Here is a 27,570-nt window from a genome sequence, read left to right as displayed (position 1 = left end):
CTACAAAATTCCCTCGTGTCTCTCTGTTACTTTCAACGCCTCATGCATACTAGCTGCTGATAACCTTCTGTTGATATTCGTGTATTTGCATCTCAGCAAGTTCCAAAAAGTAGTCCTCAGGTCCCTGTTAAAGAAGGCATAGATCAGGGGGTTAATGAGGGAGTTAGTATAACCCAACCACAAGAGTGTCCTCTCCAATCTGAGCGGCATGCAGCTGCATCTTATACCGCAGATAAAAGGACGAGCTGTGGAGAGCAAGAAAAATGGCAGCCAACAAAACGTGAAGGCTCCCACAATTATCCCAAGGGTCCTGGCTGCTTTCTGTTCTCGTTTGAAGATGGAGATGTTCTTACGATCTTGTCGTATCAGCTTGGACAAGGTGGCAAACTCTTCTACTGCTTTGTTCTTTTTAGAGTTCTTCTTGGGTGGAATCTTCTCTTCCAAGCAATATATTCCCTCTTGTTCATACAGACGAGGGATGTTTACAAATTTGTGCTTTTCGGCACTGATTTTAGCCGCAATGAAGATCCTCTGATACATTATAAGCATGACGGTCATTGGGATATAAAAGGCAACAGCTGTTGAGTAGACTGTGTATCCAAAGTCTTGGCTGATCAGACACATCTGTTCCACTGTGACATTTTGGGCCCATCCAAATAATGGCGGAAGGGTTATAGAGGCAGAGAGGAGCCATACGATAAACACCATCTTAGCCATAAGTTTTCCATTTTGTCTTGCTGGGTATGTCAAAGGTCGTGTAATTCCGAGGTACCTGTGAAGACAGAATTGTTTTAGAAAAGTTTATACTCAACAGATCTCTAGACTATGCTTTAAAGGGACAGATACTTTATGTCAACATGACTGCTCCGTTATATTAGAAAATGGATACCCACCACCATCCCATATCTTAATGTACTGCAGGGCATTTCTTTGTGCTTCTCTTTGCTTGGTCTATTGGCAAGATTTTGTCCCTCAACAAAATAAGACAGAGCTTAATGATCTTTACTCATAGACCAAGAATGGCAGTAGGATAGGACTTGGCTGGGTTTAGTTCGCAGAATGCGATAAGAGTACACAATATCCCTGCATGTCACGTCTATATTCCATTAGAAAACAAAAGGTTATGGCAAATATTATTATTTAAAAAATGTTATAAAAGTTTCAAAGTAAAAACACTCCAAGGGAGACCTTTAAAAATTCACAAAAACATGGGCTTAGTGAAAAGCCTGAATTAACGCAAATTCAAGCCAATAAAGTCAAGTTTTTTTTAAAAATTAATAAAAATAAATCTATTGTCGAAGGTACCCAATACGGAAGATGAAAAATAGCAAAAAGATGCAAACGATTAATAAGCTTAATTGTCATGTCGAACCGTATGCCATTATACCGTGAACAATAGTGGGAACTAAGCAACAGCAATTACAGACGATTATTACACATAATGAGATCCATTTTGTCCCACGGAACATCTAGCCGTACTTCACCGAGACGACTTACGAAGGTGCGTTTTGGATTTCAGATTTGTTTATTTCAGCTTATTTTGTGCCTCTTATGAACAAGATTTATTTATAGCCCTATTTCATAGAAAATGAGTAGTTGAGGCCTTTCATCAGGCCAACAGAGAAAAAGTTACATTCTTTCGTGACTCCCAAAGTCTGTTCTTCTGATGTAAGATCTTCTAGCTATCAATTTTGACGTAAGTGTTTCTAATAGGAAAACAGAATGATAGCACTGGGAATACGGGGACCTTTAAATCAGATTGACTTAGTTATGTGTAGAATATCTTACGTATTTAACTAATTCAATTTCCCCATTATCACAAAAAATCCAGGCTCTGCTAATCAAACGGCAGGTCGCTGTTTATCAAAACCTTTGGGTTACTATATATGAGTTTAATATATAAAAATAATAATTATAATCAGGGAAAATTCTCTGGGAATATTTTTAAAAATCATTTAAAAATGTGTTATCCAATCACAGTGTAAGCCAATCACAGCCACTACACACGGTTATTAATATTGCATTTTCATTATTTATTTCTACTCTGAAATTTCGGACAGTTCTGCATATTTATTCCATAATTCATGTTTTCCGACAATATCATTTTCTGGTTTCTTTTCTTTTCTTCTAATTTCGGGCAAAGAGGCTAACAAACACAGGAAGACAGATACAATCACCATAAGGTATCCATTTAAAATGACGCAAAAAAAAAGGGGACGTTTAGCATAAATGAAATTAAAATTAAAAGAAAGAAACATTTTATTAGCGCATAACACGAATCTAAATGTATATATTAAATAACCAGGTATTAAAGAGGTAATCAGTGTGGATGTAGCTTGTAGACCATGTCGGGCACCTTAAAGGACATGATGAAATCCTGATCATAAAAAGATACATTATATGTATAGAAGTGAACTTAAGAACATTTGGCCTGATGATTCAAACTCAGATTTAGGATCCACAGGAAGGACTGGAGGAGACCTAGGTAGCCTGACCTTTTACCAGGTAAGTATATCATTACTTCGGAGAGGGCCCCTTACAACGCCCTGCACAGGTCCACACCCGAATCCTCCGGGTCGTCTGAGTGTGGTCTTGACACGCCCCGCTCCCCGCCCATTTCCCCTTTAAGTGGAGGTGTTTCCCGCAATGTCAGTGGGAACACCCATTGACATCAGCGGGAATGCCCCCAACATCATCGGGACCACCCATTGACATCAGTGGGACAGCCTGGCCGTGTTCCGCAAGGGAAGACTCCCGGGTAGCCGGACCTCAGAAGTTCCCAGGTATGTTACCGATACAGTCGTCTCCGAGGGATCATAGCAAACAAAGCAATCTTATGGATGCCAGAGCTTTAAAATATACGTCTCGAGACAACAAGTTGCATGGTTTTGGTTTCCAGTGCAGGAATCACTCGGCCTTCTCTTATGTTTAGGATAACGTTATATCTACGCCTGTCCGATGCGGGAATCCCTCACCGGATTAACCACTTTTGCTAGGAAATAGTGTGACAAACCCTGTAGCATTAGGCCATAAAATGCCACAGTTAGGGGTCTTAAGCACAGTCCTCTAGGGAAATCAGGCTCAGAAACACCAACTTGCAGCAAAACAGCGCTTTATTTTTAACTGTTCAAACAAAATACCCCAAAACAAAATCATAAAATGAAATGACCTAGCTCCCAATCCGAGCCCTCTCTAACTACACTATGCTGGCCCAGACTGACCAGTATAATTACCCACTAACCTCGACCTCCCAGCCAGACCCAGCTAAGCCAGGCTCTGGAAAACCTCCCCCAGAAAGCACACAAAAGGTCCAGGCAGGTGATGCCTCGCTTGGCTCAGGGATGGTCTTCTTCAGGGTCTCTCCTTGCCCTGGGAACGCAGGGAGCTTCCTCTTCCCCCAACAGTCTCCCTGAGTATCAGGCTCCAGGGGGTTTTAATGCCCAGCACCTTTGCCTGATGCCGGCCCCATAGGAATCCCGGACCGGATCCTGCAGACCTCTAACCTCTTGGAAAAGCCGGCATGGATTTTCCAGAGAATGGGGGAACAGAGCATTGGCCCACCCTGCTCTCCAATTGCTCCACCCCCCCAGGGACCCATATGTATGATCTGCATAGCACCTGCGCCCTAATGCCAAACTAATAATCTCCCTGGGGTTTACAGCCTCACAGTAGGAAGACTTTTTTTTTTCTTGAAAACAATACTTTAAATAGCTGTAAAAACAATGAGGCAGATGATAACTGGACAATAGTACAAAAAGTTAACACACAATCAGATGTAGAATCGAGAAGGTTGGAGGATTGTCTTTACTGATGACTGTTTAAATGACCAGCATTTTATTTAAAATAGCTTTTTAGTGAATACCCTGGTAATTCTAAAACGGAAAGATTACCATTCAGTTCCTTGAAATAATAACGGCAGTATCACACCATCTAGTGAATAGGACCTGATTGGTCAATGTAACAGCTGCAATTTGTGAAAGAACATTAAAATACCACTTTTCAATAGCCAATGTTTTGGGTTTCTTCAAAATTTGAGGCTTGGAAATGAGATGTGTAATTCTTTCATGTAATCTATGACTTTAAGTACGAAGAAACGTACGTTTACAAGAATGTGCCTGTTAAAGAAAATTTAGGAGTAAAGAGGTTCAGGGCCCTCGGACCAGTCCAAAATTCCTCACAAAAAAAAAAAAAAAGATTCCGGACTGCAGCGGGCCACCGGCTGATGAAGGAACACAGTGGGGTCAGGTAACGCAATGTTACATGACCCTGCGGCAAAAGTTATCAGCCAAGTGAGGTAAGGGGGTAAGTATGTATCTTAGAGTGAGAGTGTATGTGTGTTGTCAGTATGAATGTGTAGGTGTGTGTTAGAGTGGGTTAGTGGAGAGTGTGTAGATATGTGTGCCGTTGCATATGTGCGTTACAATGAGGGTAATGGGCCGATGGGGCCACTTGGCTCAGCCTTTCTCTTGGGCCAAAGGTTTCAGCTCTCCTCTGGTGCCTGGGTTTACAAATTGCTTAAAGGGAAAACCCAGTGTCCTAATCTGCCTCACCAACAAATAATGCACATTAACCCCTTCGTAACTAGGCGTTATTGGGGTTCCATATGTATGGAAAAGGGGCCCCCTGGACTTGTGAGGAAGGGGGACATGACTGCTGGCCTAGGCCTGAATGGCTTGTCAGCATCCCCTGTCCTCATTGGCTGAGCTTTGCAACTTTGTTGCTGGCCCTAGGGGTTAAAGGAAGCTGAAGGGGGGATCATCTCCCTCTTTGCCTTCCTGAAGCTGCCTATGCCCTACCCATACCAATTGTGTCTCGTCTCTTATTTTGGGTATTGGGTGGGTATTTTCTTCGGGCTATAGGCCTAAGCAGTCAAGATTCTGATAAAAATGATTTGCACTAGATTTACAAACAGGCTCTTATCGGCTCTCACAGACTATATTGCCGCATTTGAGATCAAGGAAACTTTAATCTGTGCTCCCAGCTTTTATCCATTTGAGTGAAACACGGAACAAAGTAAAAGGCATTCTAGTGTTTAAGTAAAAGAGATTTCATTTGTATCACAGCAACGTGGACTTCAGTTGGACGGCCGGCACAGGAATTGCAGTCTGATGCTGTTGTGCGATAAGAAGCATTCTAACTCCGCCACATCTGCTCCTCTGAACTACATCAGTTTGGTGAATTAGTGATCCAATTCAGGATATGACAAATAGGGAAGTGTCAACTAACGCCAAATTTGTGTGGAGTCATCAGATCTGACAGGCATACAGGATTTATCATACATGTACTGAGGATTAAAATCGATATACTCCTTCTAGTTCAACTTTTTTTGTCTGAATCCTAAAGTACCTAAATTGCACCCTGCACACGTGCAAAAACTAGTGACCATGCACACTTAAAAGGTAACTCTCACTAAAATTCTTCGGCACCAAATATAGTTTTTATGTAATCTAATGTTTTCAGGCAGCTGCATATTAGGTATTTGTATGAATTCTTGTATGAATCAGAGCCCAATCTACTAGGCCTTGACTCTTTATCATCACTCTCTTATGGTAAACAATAGAATGGCTCTGTTTTAATCACCTAGACAGACACGCTGACTAATGAAAGTCTATGAAGGAACGGACTTCATTAGCAATGCCATAAGGAATCAAATCAGTGTGTGTAACCAATGAGCGAGACAGGATCCCAGGAGCAGAGAGAAGATAGCGATGGTCCATGGGAACAGGACACGTACTGAAGAGTCAGAAGTCAGGCCAGGAAAAAAAACAGAACAAGAAGCGTCACAAACCAAATTGCTGGACAGGATTACAATCGTAAGACAGACCGAGTCAGGATGCCGGAATTGTGGAAACCAAACAAAATTAGGAACCAAGAGCACAGTCAAATGGAAAGCAGGCCGAATATTCCTTAACACATACATCAACCAAGGACAATGAGCAGGAGAAGACCCAGCGTTATATAGGTCACTTCCGTGTTCATCCAAGGTCAACAGGAAGGATGAGTTGCAGAACAAGCCTACATGACGTGGCCCACTTGCGGGGTAACTCCTGACAGAGTGGTGTTTGAGCAGGGAAAGTGCCCCAGAATACCACATGACTGACAAAAATGGAGGCCTCCAGATAAAGGAAGTTTAGTTGAACAAAATAACATAAAACGAGGTTTGTGTCAACACCGACCGACATTACTGTATACGGCACTGGATGTTATGAAGAAAAATATTTTTTGTCCATTTAACTGACACACACACCTTCTGTCGACCACATCCCCAGGCTTACATCATTCCGGTATTCTGAAACATAAATCCTTTCACTTTACGTGGATGCCAATGAGACAGGGGAAAGGTCAAAAGCAATTTCCTTGCTGTCTGGTTTAGTAAAAAAAAGTGAATAATCATCAGATGAGTCCAATTTTTTTAAATATTTTTCAAATATTTTTATTTTCTGATTTTTTTTTTTGGTCTAAATCTCAAATCATAAAAAAGTATTCTGCATTAAAAAATCCTACATCTGAAAGCAGGACCTCTGAGGTCTTCAATAGTTATGCGACTGTACAAGTGGGCCGTTGCATGACCAGCTCCCATGTTGAGTGACCAAGCTCTCCTTCTCCTATGGGGCTAGCTTTTTGAAGAGACAGGGCTAGGCCCAAACAATATTTAATGTGTGGGGATTGGACAGGGGCTAGGTGGGACGAAGACATCAACAATCACCTCTTCTGACGAAATAACGTTTCTCTACCCAGAAAAGGACAAAAATTACCCTAAAAAGGAGGAGTTCAAAACCTGAAGACTTCTAAGTTACCCGACCTGAAGTCGCCCTAGCCATGGTAGGTTTTGCAGGAGCTCAGAAAGTCGTACACCAAAGTGTTTACCTCGTTTGTAGTTTTCTGCATAAACTAATTCATTAAAACCCAGTGATTCTCCCCGTAAGCATTACTATTTAATTTCTAGAAAACGTTATGACTTATCAGGATGATGTATTATAATTAAATTATTCCTATCTTGTAGGAAAGCCGAGTTAATTAGCCACACCATCCCGCTTTCATATATAATGTATAAGCATTTTGTTTGCCTTTCCCTTTTGTGTTTTATGCTTCAAGGTGAGCCGTATAATATCTTCATGGATGATTGGGCTATCGCTCTGCTGGGAAATGTACTTCTAGTAACGCTCTATCATGGTTTAGCGGTGTCAATGCGGTACCTTCTCTAAAAACTATTCCGCTACCAACCTTGACATTTGTAGTTCATTATCATGGCAATCTGTGCCGAGGTCACCTCCACAGGCTTCATGACATATTTGTGTTACTGCAATAATACTGAGCCTTTTCTCCAAATGTCGTTTCACGCTCATTATGTTTGAACTGTAATTTTCTACTTTACCTTCTCATGCCCTTCTCTCAAAAAGAAGAAGGAGAAACTAACAACGTATTGAATTTAAAGAACTAGAGGTACAGCTCACTGGAAATTTCTGCATTGGACAGAAAGTGGGCCACAATACATTGTGGAATTTTGTAGGATAATCCAAACGTGGTTCTTGTTACTACAACCAGATTTACACAGCCCACGTTTGACCATCCAGTTGAATCATGTACTGAGTAATTTTTGCAAACTAAATTTCCCTGAATTGCCTGATAATAGACGTGTGCATTCTGAAGGAGGGCCCCCGACGAAACAAATGAAAACAAAGTTCCCTGGGTGGCCAGAACACTATAGAGATAGAATCGCGGAGAAAGAGATGTGGAGAAATGCTTCTCTTTCTCCACGATTCTATCTGCATAAGTCTGGCCTCTCAGTGCACTTCCGCAAAAGGGAAGAACCAGAGGGACAGCTTATCTCCAATTAGGGGAGAGGGTGTGTCCAGAGGCTCCACCCTTTTACAGAAGTCCACCGGGAGGCCATATTCTCAGAGAGGAGGACAATAAAAAAAGACAAAAGGAGAAGCAGACAAAGAAAGAAGACAGAAGAACAAGAAGAGTCAAGAGCAGAAGCAGAGCTTTGGGAAAGGAGACAGGGACACGGGAGCGGTTGACAGAGAAAGTAGGGAGGCATTGAGAGACAACGTGAGAGAGTGTGAGCGAGCATAAGTTTGAGTTGACCTCTCCCGATTCCTAGGCAATCCAAGAGAGAGAGAATGAATAAGAGTGTGAATGAAAGAGCAAGTGAACAAGGGTGACTACTATTTTTTTTTCCAGAATGGAAAACTCCCTCCGGATTTTGTCGGAACCGAAGGCGCAGGAAACAAAAAAAATATCTGAATCATTTTTGGTCCATTTGCACAAATGTACCAGAGATGTCAATACTGCCATATTTTGTCCCGATGATGGTGTGCATGCTGGAAATAGTTAAGGACGTGTGATGGAGAGAGGAATAAGATGAGAAACTGAGATTCCTTTCTCGTTTTTGGAACTAATCAATTGTGGACACTACATTCATTTTCCTCCCTGCTTTAATTCAGTTACAGAAACTGACATCACACAGACTATTTTTATAAATATTATGTTTTTATGGAAAAAAAAGTAGTTTATTTATTTGTTCATATAATTGCCTCGGTCTGCTGCAAAAAAAATTGATTTTTTGACAAGGCTGTGTCCATTTATCAAATGTGCTTTAACAAAATATAGATTTGTTCTAAAGTTACGTCAGCTTTTTGAAATAAATCCCGTCGGGTTGTCCTAAATGTCTTTATCAAGTAATACATATTACAAACAACACCGTGAAACTTTTTTAAGCTCAAAAATAAAATTTAGCAGATATTCTGTCTCCCTTCCGGATTACCTAAAGTGTCCATGGCCTCTGGGACAGCTTAGACAGGAGGTTTATAAATTAAAGGGCAACAATGGGGAGGGGATATAAAGTAACGGGGAGAAATAATTGTACAGGTTAAAAGGAACAGAAAGTAGAGATGGCTGCTCCCATGGTATACACATAAGGTGGGTTTCTAATATATATATATTGCTAATTTTAATCTGTAAACTCCTTCGCATTGGTTTATTTTGTGTACAAAAATGCAGGAGTTTGGGAAAAAAGTTTAATTTTAATCTCTTATGTTCATACATGTTACCACCCAGGCTCCGACACCTTCAGATGTCGGCCGCAAATGCATTATAGTAATGATGACACCTAAAGATCACACAATACAGCAGACAGAACTTCTGCAAAAGTGCCGATTAGGAATCGGGAGAGGTCCATGGAGAAGTGGACGAAGAAAGAAGATTTTTTTTGGAGCAGCGGACGAAGAAAGAAGACAGAAGAGCAAGAAGATTCATGAAAAGAAGAGGAGCTGTGTGGCAAGGAGACAGGGGCGTGGAAGCAGTTGGCGGAGGAGTTAGGGAGACATTCAGAGTAAGTATGGGAGACTGGATGTGAGAGAATACGAGTGAAAAAGCGTAAAGAGTGAAGGAGGATGAGTTAACATTAAAATGCGTACGAATCTGAACGTACATGTGTACAAAACACATTTTTAGAATATATATATATCTGACATGGGACATTGGGGATGTTGGCGATGTTGGCAAAAATGGAGAAATAAGGGGAGGAAAGGGGGGCAGGGGTTACAAAGAGGTCCTGGCCCCGTAAAAGTAACTAATTAATGGCATTTATGTCATAAACAATCTGTTGGAGGGAAAATAAGATCAAGTCCTCCGAAACTCTGACAACAGCCTTTAATCTTCCCAGTCGTGACATCTTTAACTACTTAAGAGTTAAGAACTATCTGACTAAAAGGTGTAGTATTAAAATAGTCTATTAAGAGCAGTTTTCAAAATATCAAGACCAAAACAAATAATGACAAATTGTATTAAAATGTATAGAAAAAACATTAAGGAAACCAATTCCAACATCCATCAAAACTTGGAAGAAAGAAGAAGAATATTACTATAGAAGAAGATGTCAACAAAGAAGTACATGGTCTTTCGTTAGTCAAGACACAATATAAATTAATAAACAGGCGGTATATCGTACCACTAAAATTAGCTAAAATACACTCCTTGCGGGAGGACAGGTGTTGGAGATGTAATGTTGAGAAGGGAAACTATGTCCGTGTCTGGTGGCATTGTGCTAAGATCAGACCTTTGGGGAATATGACTCTAAAAATAATGCAAAAGTTAGGAAATGTCAAACTCCCAACAAAGCCTGAAACGAGTTTATTGCATCTAAACTGGCCGTCCCTATCCAATAAAATCCAAACCATCCAATGGCCATCCAATGTTTAATTGCGACAAAAATCTTAATCGCAAGAAATTGGAAGAACGACCAATGGAAAGAGGCATCAGAAGACGTAACATGTCAGCAAGCGCTATACAAAATTGGGATAGATGGATTGGATTAGTCCAAAATTGGGAGGAGATGTATTTTAGAAAGAAATCTATCAGGCCAGTTGGAAATCTATTTATTTGGGAATGGTTCGGCAGGTGAGCTGAAATGCGATGTCTTGTTTTGTAAAAGTATTGAGTTTTATGTATGCTCCTCATCTTTAAGAGAGAAGATGTTTTACAATGGCTCAAGATCATTGTTGATGAAGAGTATTGTATGTCTTATTTTCTTTTATACAGTGCATATGCATATAGAATGATCCGATATTTATATACCTTTTGTGTACGAAAGAACAACAAAAACAATAAAGATCATAAAAAGGTAGCTGCTTAAGACAACAGTATGTTGTCCTTGCTCTATGGGATATTTTAAAGCAGAGAAGAAGGTGAGAAAAAAGAAGGAAAGAGAGACAGAAGAAAAAGAGAAAAGGATAAACAGAAAAAAGTTAGAGAACATAGGGAGGGAGAGCGAACAAAGGAAAAGAGAAGAACGAGGGAAAGAGAAGTAATTATATCAATGATTTATTGTTAAAATGAAAAGATTTTGAAAAGTGTAAAATATATCTATGGAATTCTGAATGTTAACAGAACTTTTGTACAAAAGCTAAACCAGTTATCAATAATGTACCCACCAAACGATCTTATGTTTGAAAGAACTCTCTTGCTGACCCATTAAAATATTTCGGCGTGAAGCCCCATCTCCAGCTCCCAGGACCAGCAGGATAAGTGGAACTTTGATCTGCTTCACATTCCGGATGTTACACAGCATAAGGGAGAGCAGTATGGTGTGCGGAGGATGCTATAATTGGGAAGCTTTTCAAGTTTTAATTTTGTAGCTTCTCCCGCTGTGTTGAGTGCCTCTGCTGAAATCACAAAGACGCCATCAAAAGAATGAATGATAAATTTGCAGGTTCAGGAGAATAAACAAGTCAAACTTTTTGTGAAAGCGAGAAGCTAGATGCGCAAGGACTTAGGGATCCACAGCCGTGACTGTGGCCAGGCCATTAAAACTATGCTCGTGCGACCCAAGCGGTCTACAAGACAGGGGCCACTGCTGAAAAAAAAAGCTAATTTATATTCAACGACATCATTCTACCGCAATATAAAAAATAGGGGTTTTTTATGTACTTTTCTACTAACAAGGGTATAGACTTTTTTTTAATTATTATTTTAACTTTTTATTATGTTTTCATTTTGTTTTGCATTGCTCTCATTCATGATGAAAGCATTAAAAAAAAAAAAAAATCTGATTTTAATGTAAAAAAAAATATATATATCCTGTAGGTCTCTTTCAATATGGAACATTTATGGCCATCGGGCACACCGAGCAAATGCTGGATATGCCCGGCCGCACGGAACATGACCATAAAAAACGTAGTGTATGGCCACGTGTGTCAAGCAGTTGGCCGTACTTAGGTGATCGGGTCTTAAAGTGTCAGGGCCACGTTGTCATCGCCGGCCTGGTTCTGGTTCTGGCCAATCCACTAGCCATAATCAATTTGTACTGTTTAAGATAAGTCTCTTAACGTTAAAGCAAGAAAAGCCAATGGAAAGGGGTCCAGATGTTGTAGAACGACACTGGCTGCTGCCACTTAGACACAAAGCTTTTGAGGTTTGGCTGTCACCAACTTCTCAGCTGTTAAGAAGCTACAACTACAGTTTCTATTGATGGCCAAGCATCACAGAAAGGTTTACAACAGCTAGAGAACTGTTTTGAACCGGGGATTCAAACTCATCTGTTTTGCGCTGGTATCAAATGGGAAGGCATGAGGAACATAACTTAAAAGCAAAGGTTATTACTTCTTGGGCAGAGATCAGGTGAGGATGGAAAGATAGGAATATAAAGGATGAAAGCCTCAAAGAAAAGGAAACACAATGGCACCAGAGGTTTAAGTCTATGTACTGTATTATACTTTCAAGTTCCCCTATATTAAGACAGATAAAAAAAATAGTTAAGTCCTATAAACGAGCACAAAGTAACATGGAACATAATAAAATTTGCCCGAAAAAAAAAGGTAAATGGTAAATTATCCTTGAGTGGGATTGCCCCAACACAAGTGTAAAGCATGGGCTGAACGCAGGGCAATAAGACCACTCTGCAGATCTATCGTGGGAAGAGATAGGAGGGATATCACATGAGCGCGGGGAAAAGTTGGTAAGTATTATTTATAATTAATCATTTATAATTAATAAATCTTTTTATGATACATGTAAATCATATATTCTGTCTGTAAGTAAATGACTTTTTGTTAGTATTTTGGGGGAGAAACTCAGCCTACATTCGTCAAAAGGTAAAACTGATGATTAAATGAACAAAAAAATGTTTTATGGTTTAAATTATGAAATTCACGTTAAAATCTGCTTTTGTCTTTTGTAGATCAGTAAAATGGTGTTTCTGTTTTTCTGGAATCTTCATGGCTGAGCGATAATTACCTGTCATGGTCTACGAAAAGAAAAAAAGACTAAAATGACAGAGGAGCCTGAAACGGTGTGTTTGGCATGACTTCACATCCACTCTCAGAACTCCTGCATTGTATCTGCCTGTCTGCCCACTCTCTACTACTACTTAGAATGTAAGCTTCATGGAACAGGGAGCTCCTTTCCTAATGTATCCTACCCTAATCAAAAGGTCTGTAGACTGTTACCTATTATTCGACAGCTTTTATTCTACCTCCTCTTTATTATCCTGTAGAACGTAAAGCGCTCAATACATAGTAACGATGTCCTTTTAGCTACAACAGTGCTCCTCAGTCTTTTTCCTCCTCCCTTTCTACCGCTAAAAGGTAAAATCATAATCTGGGTTTGATCAGACACAGGCTGAAGATCGTTGGCCTGTTTGAGGTCCATCCATTGACTTCTGCTCTGTCCTCTGGATATGCACACACTCTGGATTGTTAGACGGTGAGCGTGCACTGACTAAAGACTTGCTCACAAACTATAGGCTACTAAGCACGCTCTACAACGTCTCACAACCCCAGTAATCTGTATTTTAAACAATCAACATTGGCCAATGTCTAAAAATAATATCTGGAGTGGTGTGGAGTTTGGCCTCCCCTCGGTAAAGTAAATCTAAGCCTCTGACTCTCTAGTTTTAGGTTATGGCCTCTTTTCTCCTCTTCTCGTTCTCTTTTAGTATTTAAATGTCGCTCTTCTATCCCCTCTCTCTCTCTCTCTCTTCTTTCTTCTATGCCAGGCATTTTGCGCTCACTTCATCTTTCCAGATATTTAACCATCCCATCCTTCGGGAGCAAGGGTTTTTTTAAGCTATTTTAATGTATTTCGACATCTTTCATCGGGTCCAGTGGAGTTACCTGTTTTTACTTTCGAGACTTCGAGTAGAACACAGGCTTTAAAAGTTTGTATATTTAGGTAATCAACCTACGTATAATTTGAAATGTTCTATAATAAGCATGAATCCTGCTGATGTCATCTACAAAATGAAACCAAATATGTCCCGACATGAGGTGGCATTACAGATGTATTTTAATAAACTTATTCCATGGTTTAAAAGTTTTTTTAGACCTAAAAATGTTATTATTTTGCTATTAGGAACGTGTGAGCTGAGAAGGTTGATAATGGAAACATAAGCCAGTCTGAAAGTATTGTTAAAATTAGATAATTCATCAATATCCGGCTCCCAATATTTGAAATCCCCAAAAGAGGGATAGTTTTAGGTGGGCTTTACCACAACTTTATATCTATATTACTTTCTGACCTGTGGATACCTGATAAATGCATTTGATATAATGATATTAAATATGAAATTAAATGAATATATTAAATGAATATATTAAGATATAACAATGCCTGTTGTGACCAAGTATGGCATTTAGAATAAAATTAATATAGTAATATTAAATGAAATATCAAATCAAATTAATTAAATTAACATGTTAATATATGAGTAAGCCTATTGCCACTAAATACAGCATTTAGAGTTGATTTAATATGTTTTTTGTACATTGTTTGATTTGTTAAGATATTTCCTGCTGTTTTTATACACATAATTGGGGCTTTTAGGGCTGTGATACCCTCATACCCAGCAAAAATTATCAGCTACTAGAAAAGAGGGGTATCTGGGGAGGGAAAAGGGGATGGAGGGGTTTGGGTCTAAAAAGAGGGACTTTAGAGGTATCGTAAGAGAAGAATTACTTTAGAATATTGTTTTTACTATAAAAAACGATTCCCATGTTTCAAATTTCTGAAGAATGTTTTTTTTTTGTCTTTCAAGACATTTGTTTTATTTGCCGCAGAAGCAAAGACCTTATATAGAAAAATTCTCTAACGAAAACAACAAAGATTTATATTTGTTTAAAAGTTCCAGGCAGCTTGGATGTTGACAGATAAAAGTAAATATTAACGGAAATATTTCTGTTTGTTTCTATTCTTATCTCCACGGCCCACCTCCTTATACCGCAATCTGCTGACACTTTATGGTCGGCAAACACAGTAATCAGATGTATGGTTTTAAGTTTGTGAAAGTGATGTTATAAAAAGGGTATATACCTCTCTCTAATCAGCCTATAATTGACTGAGCAGGACAGAAAAGCCATCATGCACTTTATATATATGTGTGTTTATATGTGTACTGTATATATATATATATATATATATATATATATTTGTATGGATAAATATATATGTGTATATTTGTATGTATATGTATATGTGTATATTTGTATGTATATATATGTATATTTGTATGTATGTATGTATATATATATATATATATATATATATACTCACACACACTATATAGACAAAAGTATTGGGACACACTTCTTAATTATTGAATTCAGGTGTTTCGGTCAGACCCATTGCCACAGGTATATAAAATCGAGCACCAGGCCATAGGGCTGCGATAGGACGGGAGGCGCTGTGATAGGACGCGTGACGCTGTGATAGGACATGCCGCGATGTGATAGGACGCGCGGGCCTGTGATAGGACATGCCGCGATGTGATAGGACGCGCGGGCCTGTGATAGGACATGCCGCGATGTGATAGGACGCGCGGGCCTGTGATAGGACATGCCGCGATGTGATAGGACGTGCAGGCCTGTGATAGGACATGCCGCGATGTGATAGGACGCGCGGGCCTGTGATAGGACATGCCGCGATGTGATAGGACGCGCGGGCCTGTGATAGGACATGCCGCGATGTGATAGGACGTGCGGGCCTGTGATAGGACATGCCGCGATGTGATAGGATGCGAGGCACTGTGATAGGACATGCCGCGATGTGATAGGATGCGCGGGCCTGTGATAGGATGCCCCTTTTGCAGTAAGTCAGTTTGTGAAATTTCATCCTCGCTAGATATTCCACGGCCAACCGCAAGTGATATTATTGGAAAGTGGAACCGTTTAGGAACAGCAGCAACTCAGCCATGAAGCGGAAGACCACATAAAGTCACAGAGCGGGGTCACATTCAACAGATTAGGATGAACAGAGCCTTTAACAAAGCTACTCTGCCTGTCTGTCTGTCTATCTATCTGTCTGTCTGTCTGTCTAAGCCTAAATTTGGTATTCGGCACAGGGAATCTGTCTACATGCAAAAATTCGCAATTAGAAACATAAAAACTATAAATTATGCCGCCCATTATCGGCCCAACTGCTAACGAGATGCAAGACGTCTCCCTCTCATTCTCCTTATGGAAGAGAGAAGTAGTGGGGTTGAGTAAGGAGGCGGAGTCTAAGGAACATGGGGGTGGGAAACACAGGGTTAAGTTCCTGCGAGTCTCTCGTCTAGACATTTTCGTCAACCAATCAATACATTTTATTGTTTAAAGTGTGTTTTTGTTGAAAGAAACCTTATTTAAAACATATATATGCAGTATAGACATCTTGTGCAGTACTCACATGCAGTAACCATATACTAACACACGCACATACTAACACACACAGTGACATGTTTGCACACATACACATTAGGATACTTACACACACACACACTCTCAGAAACATATTAAAATACACACGCTAACACACATACTTACACGCACATACTAGCACACACCCTAACACAGACACATACACTAATATACAGTGCTTACACCGTGATGTGAAATACAGACACACGTACAGGTAGGGTAAGTCACCAGCTCTGTCTCACAGCCCTTACATCTTGGTTGTGTCTGAGCACCAGTAAACGATGTCATACCCCCGCACTCAGACTCAGTCAGTGAGGGGGTATTTACTGTATACTACACTTGTCCACAGGACCCAAAATCATTTCTCTAACCAAAATCTTACAAGAGAGGGTCATAAGGAAGATAGAAGGATTTGGGGATCATAGAGGGACTGGTCATACCAAACAGGGACGCTTGGGGGGCATGAAATGGAGGCGTTGTTAGATTTTGCATAAAGGAAAAAACTTTGATGCAACCGATCCTTAAAAGAGGGGGATTTATCTGGTGGTAAAATGGGCTTGAAAGCAAAAAGACCACCCGAAGCCCTTGGCCTTTGGGGTGGGGGGTTTGCTTAATGAGGGGCAGGGCTAGCTGCATATGTAGGTGGGGTTGGGTGGGGCTAACCACATGCATGGGCGGTGCTAGCATCACAGGTGGCCGCAGGCATGCCTAAATGAGTGCAAGCTTATCATTATGATCGCATTTTTATTGACCCAGAGTCGTACCGATACCCCTATAAAAGTTGATAGCAATTCCCTCTGATAATGCATATATTATTAACATTAAGAGAATTAGATCTTTTAAGATTAAGGTTTTTTTCACCATTTTTGTAATGTTACCCTATAACAAAAAAAAGGGGGAAATTTCCGATTTCTTATTTTCTACGGCATGCATTCTGCACTTATTTCTGAATGTACTAAAGACTTTTTACCGAAAAATAATTCTTATTCTGCTATTACGTCCTCTGTGTAACTAGCATTCTATAAAACACAGTAAATGTCAAAAATATTTTGAAAAAGGCTATTTAAAAAAAAATCATTGTACTAACTGTTGCGCGAGCGATACATTGTGACTGCATGAAAGAACAAAGCTAATTTTGGACTATTTTAGCTATACCAGACTAACATTTTCTTTGTTATTAATTTGTTGCCAATATTTTACAGCAAATGGGAAAATTATTTGCAATTTGCATACGACTGACATTTTTGAAACTGGATTTTTTGAAGGATGTATTTATTGTGTTCAAATGCCAATAAAAAAATGTGTCCTCGATGAATTAAAATCTGCGGCTTAATGGCTTAATTAACTCCTTAATCTCTTCCGGAAATGCAGCTGATTGGCTCGTATCATGGCATGTAAGATGAATGGGTTGTGCGATGACGAGATCCCCGGTCATTATCAGATCCTTCGTATGAACAGTCAGGGCAGGGGCTTTCAGCATCAATAAACTGATTTCTTTATAACCTTTATAGTTCTTTATGTTTTTGTTCGTCAATCGGTGTCATTCTTTTGGAAATATTTGTTTCAAAACTTCCGTATTTGGAAAACGTGATCTGCGGCATTCTGTGGCAGAATTAGCATTATCTGATCAAAATCCTCTTCTAAAGTCCTCTCCCTTCTCTTCTCCCCACCCTTACCGAGGCTGCGTGAACCAATCAACAACAAGCAGCAACTTCACAATAGAGAGAGAACTGAATGGGGAGGAATAATGATGTAGATCCTGAGAACAGGAAATTAAGATGGCTGCTCCCATGGGTCTCTATTCTCTAATACGTATATATTCATCTGTAAACAGCGCTCTATAGGTTTATTAAGTGTATAGAGCTGGAAAATGTATTATTTTGAAACTATGGTCAATTTCAAATTGAAAAGGAAAATGGGTTTGTACAACGCAGGGAAGCTGAACATTAAGTGACTTGGGATCCATTAAGCCCCCCAGCTCAGTGACGGGACGTCGACCCCCCGTGCTGTACAATGGAGGTCCGGCTTGCCTTTGATGGATGTTTTGTATAAGGTACTCAGTAGCTTCCATTAAACCTGTCTTGGGCTTTTACCGTAATCGGCTTCATCTTGAACAACATGACACGGAGGGGGCAGTAAATCCTCTTAATACTTCCTCCTATATGTCACAGCGCTTTATTTTCACATTTCCACTCGTTTCACGCGTCTACTCTTAATAACCCTCTTAGCATTGACCCTTTAAGTGCCAGATGAGGGAGGAACACATTTCTCTTTCTATCCTTTTTCTCACCCTACTCATTGTTTTCTTGGATCTTTGTCCTTTTATCTCTTTTCCTCTCGATTCCATTAAAATCAGAGGTCCAATTTGCCTGGGTGTGACGGGAATGCAAGGGGCGAGCCTTCTGTTGGGGGTCTTCCTGTCTCCCGCTTTCCCTTTGGCTGACTGGTTCCTATACGCTAAAGAGCTGAGTGCCAGGGAAACAAGTATCGTATAATTACTAGATTTCACTCATTCTGCTGTTATTATTTACTTCTAAGCAAGCTTTTTATGTAACCCACATTGTGCTTGTCTTTCCCTGTGTCTCTCTGTTCACATTGCTATCCTCAGAGAAGGCGGAAGATACATGGGACAGCCTCCCACTAGAAGTGGTAGAGGGTAATACAGTGAGGGGATTAAACATGCATGGGATAGACATACGGCTCCTGAATCTAAGACGAGACCAACGACTGATTAAGGTTTCAGTCTTTACAGCACTGGAAACAGGTAGTGAAGAATGTTTCTCCTTCTTAATTCCTTCTTCCTTTTTAATTCTCACTCTGTTTTTATCCTCCTTTCACTGACCGTCTCATGCACACACACAGCGTGATTACGCACCACTCCGGGGGGAGATTTACTAAGGAATGAGAGAAGTGAGTGTATACGAAAGATACCATGAGAGAGATCGAGTCTCTGCCTGTCTTCACTCACTCCGCAGATGAGTGATGCTTAGTTCAGTTTATAATAGGAGAACTGACAAAAGAATGCAGATAAGAACAGTTCAGCTCGTATAATCTGCCTATTTTATTAATATTAATAATTTAAATGGAGAGATTTCTCTCAATGGAGTGAAAGCTCTCCAGCTCATCACGGGTTAGTACATCTCCTTCTTCGGGTTCTCACAAACAGCTTCTCTCTCCTTCATATTTCCTCACAGACCCTCTCTCCCCCATATGCCTCACTCCATGTAATGCCTTTTAATGGACCAACATCCTAAACATCCCTCGTTTACACTTAACTAAGACATTTCTTTCCACGTCGTCAAACACACATCTTCTTACCCCTCCACGCAGACATTCTTTTTCCCTAAAACTGTTTTCTTGTTCCTTCTGTTGCTACAAAATGTTACAATGTTATTTTTTTCTTCTAAAGACGCAAACTGATAAAATTTCAAGCCAAATCAGACCACGGTTTGGTTCAGCTGGTTTAAGGAGTCTCAATTCTTTATCGAAGCAGTAAAATGATGATCTAAAGATATATTTTAAAGGCTGATTGCCTCTGTTTTTTTAATGTAAGCCCTAGAAGGATGCCCATAAAATTGGACAAATTGGGTCTTTGACTCAATGGAGATACCTGGAAGGAAGGAAGTCATAGTTACGTAAAGCAGTTTATTTTTTGGGGCATGGATGTGTGAGAGAGTCCTATCAAGGGGTTTGGCACCATAATAATTCACCGGGAGAAACCTGCGTGTAGAAGAAGCTCTTGGGATTAAGACATGGAGGCCACAAAATCCAAGGGATTATTGATGAGGAACAATTATTGGGGTAAAATATGAAGCAACCAGTTCAATCGGTGATCGTTAAGGCTGCACTTTACCCCCAATGGACTCCCAGATAGTGGTGACCACTGTGGTAAAGAAGCAGAGCCATACAAATAAACTTCACAGCAGATGACACTTGTGGTCATTTTATGCACCATTCACTCGTGGTATAGACATCAGATGTGGCAACATTACAATATCTCTTACCTGTCCACACTGATTACACACAGAGTCATGATAGAGGCTGTGCAGCACATGACATCCATGGCAATAAAGACATTGCAGAAAACCTTCCCGAAAAGCCATTTTCCACCAACCAAATCCGTGATTATGACAAAAGGCATCACAGCCACGGCCACAGAGAGGTCAGCAGCTGCCAGGGACACCACCAGGTAGTTAGAGGGCTGTCTTAATTTCTTCACTATACAGACTGAGATGATCACCAAACCATTGCCGGCAATGGTGAACAAGGTGATGATGGAAAGGACAACCCCAATGACAATCTTCTCAGTGTCTCCATAGAGTAGGATCTCCTCTCCACAATCAGTAGAGTTGGTTCGGTTGAGACTGACCAAGTCTTGTCCACTTGTAATTAAGGGTCTGTCAGTCATGAATGCAGATGGGAGTGGGCTCTGGTGGTGACAAGCTGGTTCTGCTCTGTGTAAAAAAAAAGAGATCGAATTCTGTCATCTGCTTGGACTGGACCATACCATTTTCAACTTGACCACCTAAGTGGTTACTTGCCTTAGATATGGATACTGATATGCAGACAATGTAAGGGCAGTGGTTTAGGACTAGGTTTTAAGGGCTATTAATCTTGCAAGCATTTGTACTCCGGCTGTTTGGACTACAACTCCCACTGCAACATGGATGATAGGACTTGTAGACAAAAGAAAGGTAGAGTGCTTGTCTCTATGCTAGAGTAAGAAGAAACATTCAAGGACATAATGTATTTTTATTGCCTTATTTTTGTTCCTTACAAAAACTCCCACAGGGATGTTCCTTGCAGAGAAATTACTTCCACTCCAAGTGACACTTTCAGAGTTTCAACCTGGTTTTGTGTCATCTCCTATTAAACACATCAGGCCCCGCAATCTCTGCTGTCCCGTGCATTACTGTGTAAATGTAACAGGGTATTAAAATGGCTCGGAATCAATGGTTTATGTAAGGGAATTTCTGAATGACCCACATATAAAAGACTAAGTTGACAAGACATTATTCTTTTTACCCCCCCCCAGATGTATTCAGGTCACCGGTGGAGAAAGGCAAGTGCTGGCACTCTAGCTATGGCAGACTACAACTCATCAATGATATCAACGATTGTCTGGGAGTCATGGGAGTTGTAATGTGCAGCAGCTGGAGCATCAGAGCCTTTCTTTCCAGAGCTGTACAGAGTAAAGCTGTTGGTATTTGGATAAGATGTGTTCACCTTATTTCATACCTGATGCTGCCCTATAGGTAACCCACTGGCACACAAAGGGTAAATAGATTAGGTAGTATTAGCAGCTAGATATACCTCAAGTTAAATGCTAAAATTTACCAATTGATTCCAATTGGGGATGGTTATACTTAGTACCATACAGCCCTTGACTTGTCAGAAGGTAGAGATATTCTGAAGTCACCTGTATTCAAGCAGGGATTTCAACTATGTAATGGCACTGACAGATAATGGTCTACTAAGTAGAATATAAAGGGGTCAACTTCACAGATTAGGGTAAAAACCATGAGACTTGGGGACAAATCCTGACAGTTCCCAGGTATGCCTGACAGTAACATTGTTATCAAATGGACAGACACCTTTATGTAACTTACAATAGATGAGGTGAGCAAGTAATATACATACAATGCAACCGAATTACCCCAAGTGCCATAGCCTATAGCTGTATCAAGTACCTGTTACAGGAATACTGGCAAGTGCTTGGCAGGAGATGCCCCTAATGACTTGGTCAGACATGGTCATCTTCTCCACACCTGCATGGGCTCCTCACTGCCCCAGGGATCTTAGCCCAGCTGAGTTATTGTCAGGTAGGTCCTCAGGTGGCTGAGAAGGTATGGGTCCAGAGGTCCTCTCTCCTTGTCCAGAGAAGCTTTCAGATGCCATGCATACACGTGTTGTCCAGAGCGCTCCTTACTGTCCATCACACCAGCTCCCAGCCCTGGTTCTTCTCTCCCATGGAGAAGCTCCTGTGCTGCTGCCTGATGGCACTACTTCCCTGCTCACCAGAAGAAGCAAAGTCCTACTGGCCAACCCTTGCAAGGAAATCTTCAAGAGCCCTTTACAAACCTCCCCAACTGGCAGCAGATGACTGCAGCCCACTCAGCACCCCCTCTCCGCTGTCACTCTCTCTGTCACAGTTGGCAGTCTGCTAAACTGCAAATTCCTGCTAATCCTTTGTTGTTGAATCAGTTCTGTGACATTAAAACCTACCATGCGCCAAAAACAAAAAAAATAAGCCCCTAACAAAGGGTTAATCTGCTCTTTTTTTCTTTTCTTTTGAACAACCAAAGCAGATGACCCTTTTACAAATCCCCATTATCCATCTGGGCACTGTTGCATAGTACACCGGTTTGGGTTGTAAAGGGTTAATCTAAATATACTTGTTAATAAAAAGGACTAGAAAAATCCCCCCCCATGCATGCTTTTTATACAATCCACCTTCAAACCCCATAATAGGCAGATAATCCTGGCTGCAAAGGGTTACATCCAGCAGCCCCTTTGTTTCCATTCAGTCCCTTTTTTAGTGAATGAATGGATACAATTTGTTTTACAACCTTCTCCTACACAATGCACATGAATGCTTCAAACACAACATCAATCCTAAATAAATAGTGATGGTACATAACAGGAAGAAAGCTTCAGGGAGCCTTGGCCATGAAGGGTTAAGAGGAACAGATCTTCATTTTAAAGCAGAATAAAGGGTTAAACTAGACAATCCAATCCACATCATCTCCAACACACCCTCGTTTAGTCTGTTTAAACAGATTGTATGAAATGGCTTCAACACAACACGGAGTCCAACCTCTTAAGGGTTAATATGAAAATGTTCCTTCCATCTGAAATCTAATTCTTTGCCATAATTTGCCCCCCTAAGTTTCAGCCAATAGTCAATCTTTTTTTCCTGTACCTGGGTTTTTTAACCATATAATTGCAAGCTCTTGGGGTCTAGAGAGGCTCTGCAGCAGCATCTATAGGTCACCTCTAGTAAAGTAAATCAGGACAGGCTACTGATTTTTTTTCCACCCCAGCCATTCTTTTTGTTCATGGTAGAAGTATTCCAGCTTCTGATGGCTGGTTATCTGGGTCAGTAAAAATGATCTGCCTCCAAGAGGACAGTCAGCCAATAATGAGTGACAGCCAATGCCATTGGTTAATCTCAATAATGGAATGGATTACCTGGTAAAGGTATTATATTATACAATATCTAGGTTCCATAGCAACCCAATGAATGATAAGAAGTATATCAATGATTGTGTTGGTTGCCTGGGCAAAATAAATACAAGATTATAAATAAAACATAAAAAGCTAGGTTTTATATATATAAATATATATATATATATATATATATATATATATATATATATATATATATATATATATATATACCTTGAACTGCAATGGGTGTCTAGCTCTTCTCTTCTTAAACCACTTTATTTAGAACAAAGTATGACAAATATATATTTTAAAAAATATATATAAAAAATAATTTTGGTTAAAATTAGGACTTTAAGACTATCGGGATCCCATGATGATTATACACAGGGCATGCATTTATTTTTTTATGAAAATTAGGGCTATGGTACGTTACACTGCACCACATTTATTGGTGCAAAGGAAAAGCCCATTGGTTACCATGGTGACAACTCCACATTTGGAACTTTGCATCAGAATTTTCTGGTTACAAATATGGATCCCTGAGTACTAAAGGAGGTGACCCATACACCCTTTAACCCTTTAACAGACCATCACAAAGAATCAAATGCAGTGACCGGCTAATGGTGGCAGGTAACGGTCCTTGTCGAGAAGTAAGTATATTCTGCGTGAAATCACCTGTGTTCAAGGATGTGAGCAGCAAAGATACGTTTCTTTAACATTTTTGTATGTAATATGCTTATAAAATAAACATAAAACTTTTAGGAATTGATTTATTAAACATTTTACTAATAGAAAAAAAAACACCTTTTCCTTTTATTTAGATTAAAATAAACACAATTATGAGAATGATTAATACCATAAAAACCCTTGTATAACACACATTCTTTATTTCAATTTTTAGTAAATATTGGTTATTTTTTTCTTTATTTTATATTTGCGTATATTTTTTTTTATACATATTTACAGTAGACAGACGTCCGTTAACGTTATTCTTGTTGCTATGCACATGTCGGGCGCGGAAACCAAAGCAAACGGTAAACGGTTTGTTTTACTATTGTGTCTTTTGTAGTAACAGCGCACAATGTAAAAGCAGACACACCTGTATATACAGGTGACATTAACAAAGGGTCACAGACTAGCATAACGGGTGGATTTATGTAATTTTTATGATGTTTCATTACCGATGATTTCATGAACTTTGAAGAGGAAGCAGCCAATCAGTGGCAAGAAAGTGCGCCCTTTTAAATCAATAGGAACGGTTTACCTGCATGAGGGGGGGGGGGTCTGAACAGACCCGCGACCCTGGCATTCACCGGGCCGGTGCCGGAGCTGGCCGGCGGTAGGTATATCTCCTTACATCTCCTGCAAGGAAAATAGATGGTGAGTGGAGACTGGACAGGAGAGAAGCCAAACTCTCAAGAATAATGCCAAATGGAGGCAGCTACTGGGTCCCAGGCAAGGTCAGGAACCATGAAGAACGACAGGAAATATCCAAAAAACAAGATCCAACTCAAAGTCGACAAGGGAAGCCGGGTGAACAACACATAGCGACTGAGAAGGGCAAGCCCAGAGAGCAGACGGAACCGTGGACAAGATCAGGCCAAGTCAGCAACCACTCTCTGGTCCAGCTTCAACAAGAAACACCATAAGGGACAAAGAGGAAGTGCAGGGCTAAAGTTTAGTTAGAAAAGTCTGGAAACGAGGTCATGCCCTTCCTTTAAGGCCATTCACGTCATTCGTGCGCACGTGCAGTTCCGCGAGACAGGCCTGGATTAGGGCCTACGTGTGTAGCAGAGGATTCGGAAGAAGGACGTCATGCCCATACCTGGGAACTTTCTGTCTCCGGCTACCCAGATAGGAGGCCCTGCTGGTTCCACTGACGTCAGTGGACGTCCCCACTAAGGTCGCGGGACATTGTTGAAGGGAAAGTGGGCAGGGATTGGGGGATGCACCCTCAGTGACGCTGAGAAGCGGCGCTTCACCTAATGAGTTCCCAGGTCTGGCCATGCCCAGCCACGGAGAGAAGTCCTGACGCCATGCAGCTTTCACATGCATTAAAGTACATAGGATGGCCGGAGCGTCGCTATAATGCAGAGGATTATCAGCTTGGGTCATAAACAGGGCACTGTTTCTGGCTTTAGGCCTTTTAGACAGTTAAGTAGTAGAGAGTATAAAGGCCATGGAGAAGGAAGCATTTGAAGCATGCATTATTCTTTACATATGTACCCATACATGAAATACTGATCGCAATACGCAGGCATGCAACACACGGCATTATTACACACCAATATGATCTTGTGAATCAGAGTATGAGAGAGGAGGTCACGTCAATACATACATGTATGTTAAAATATATCTAGATTGTAAACCCTCTTTCCTTAATGTATGTCTGTCGGTTCAGACCCTTTGAATGTAGGGACTGTGAGAAGTGCTGCGGGAATTGTTGGCTTGATCAAAATAAATAATAATAATAAATAACAACGTAATTAGAACCTCCCAGCAGAGGTCACTTGTTAAGAGCCACGAGTAGCTAGAAAGACAAGAGGGCAGCTGAAGAATTTCCCGAGGGTCAAGAAAGTCAGATGCCTAAAGTGACCCCCACTATCATAATGGGCTCTCTGGATCAGAGATCACCCAGGGGCAGGGGACAGCTCCTTGGCTTTAGGGACTGGCCTGGGGAAATCCAGGACACATGGTCATCCTCATAACTGGAAACGTAGCTTCTGGGGTATTTGTTTTCTGGTATTTCTGGTTTATCATCAGATAACTTAACAGTACTCTGCTGGAGCCTACTTATCGCATTTTATTAAATCAAACTGCCTCTTTCTAAACCTTTATTTAATCCTCTGTTCCCGCGTGGAATTAGAACACTGGTGAGATTTAAAAATCAGATTATTTGAACATCAGAATTGAAGCAAATGCCTTCCCTTCCCCTCCGCTAATGCTTTTAACACACCTAGTGCTTTAGTAATATATTTTTAGGTTTTAAGTGTCACTTTAAATAACTCTGACCCATTTTTTATCTCATGGTGGATTGGCCTCCTTTGACTGGGGAATAATGAATTAGACGAGCCCTCCCCTCCGGTGCGTAGACCCCTGTTATTAGAGTTTATTATTGGGTGCGGCACGGTATTCCTTCTCGGAGCTTTGCTGCTCTCCGCTGAATTTAACTTGGCACGTTATCCTCCGATGAAAGTCACAATTAATAGAATGTGACAGATTTGTCAGTCTCCGCAGGAATATCAAAGGCCTTTTTTTCCATGCCTTGTTTGTAGCTGTTCGAGTCAAAATTGGTGACTGGCATTCCGGTCCCCCCCCCCCTGCATTGTTTGTATCGGTGGGGTAGAGATGGGGAAAGCCCAACCAACGCTTGATTTGGCCACAAGAACCAAAAAAGCAATGCTGATATTTTCTTTAAAAAACTAAAATCTAATTTTAACTCTTAACATGTTTATTTTTTATTTATTTTTATTTACTATAACTAACTTTATCATTTTTTGCACTAAGACCAAGAGATGTGATGGGTTGAGCTGTAAGGTTGACACAAGCCCTTCTTGCTTCATCCAGTACGGCAAAGGAAGGAAAAAGGGCTATGCTTCTGATAGCTCTCCTGCTAATTCCTTGATTTACGGTCATGGCGGTCGGGGGTGTGACATCATATCTCAACACCACTTCATCCATCAATGAGTGGTACGAGGGAGCAGAGGAGACCATGGGGACATCTCACCTCACAGGTTCCATCAACCATGAACTCATAGATAGGCCTAAAATATTTTCACACCTAAGAAAACTCAACCATTGCAAGTATTTAGAAGCCCAATGTATCATACTTTACTATGTGAGTAAAGAAAGGGCCCCTTCTCCCTCTCTCTGGAAAAAAACCAAGAGACGGCAAGATCTTCTTGATCCATCTCTGAAGAGGAGGACCACTGAAGTTTTCAAGGGAACTTGGGAGCCCAAGTTGTCAACCAACGTCCCCACCAAAAAGCCAAGTCGCCGGGAACACGGTTGCACCTTGGTCTTCTGGCCAAAGGATTGATCTTTTCCTCCTCTCTAAAGTACTCATTAGATCTTAACCAGAAGGCCAGGAAGTAAAAACGGGCTGAAAACGGTGAACACAAGGAGGTAAAAAAAACCCTTAAGGAAAAAACGCCCTAGAAGCTTGCGAAGCGTACAACCATACACAATCTCCAGGGTTTTGATAGAACTTTAGTAAGTTTTAGAAAAA

General features: G+C 40.6%; 1 protein-coding gene across 1 annotated transcript; it reads right to left on the bottom strand.

Moving 5' to 3' along the window:
- On the bottom strand, nt 1–26,978 carry LOC149279513 (5-hydroxytryptamine receptor 7). Its single transcript, XM_089501092.1, has 3 exons — nt 26,829–26,978; nt 20,177–20,652; nt 1–772 (listed from the first exon to the last, which is right to left on the bottom strand). Exons 1-3 carry the CDS (start codon nt 26,976–26,978, stop codon nt 1–3), a joined length of 1,398 nt encoding a protein of 465 aa, XP_089357218.1.
- Between the last annotated feature and the right edge of the window lie 592 nt (nt 26,979–27,570).

Source organism: Sceloporus occidentalis, unplaced genomic scaffold (genome assembly GCF_023333645.1).
Source record: "Sceloporus occidentalis isolate IW3139 unplaced genomic scaffold, rSceOcc1.0.p SCAF_163, whole genome shotgun sequence".
In the NCBI taxonomy this organism is placed as follows: domain Eukaryota; kingdom Metazoa; phylum Chordata; class Lepidosauria; order Squamata; family Phrynosomatidae; genus Sceloporus; species Sceloporus occidentalis.
Note: the sequence above shows the minus strand (reverse complement) of the source record. Positions and strands in the feature narration are given on the sequence as shown.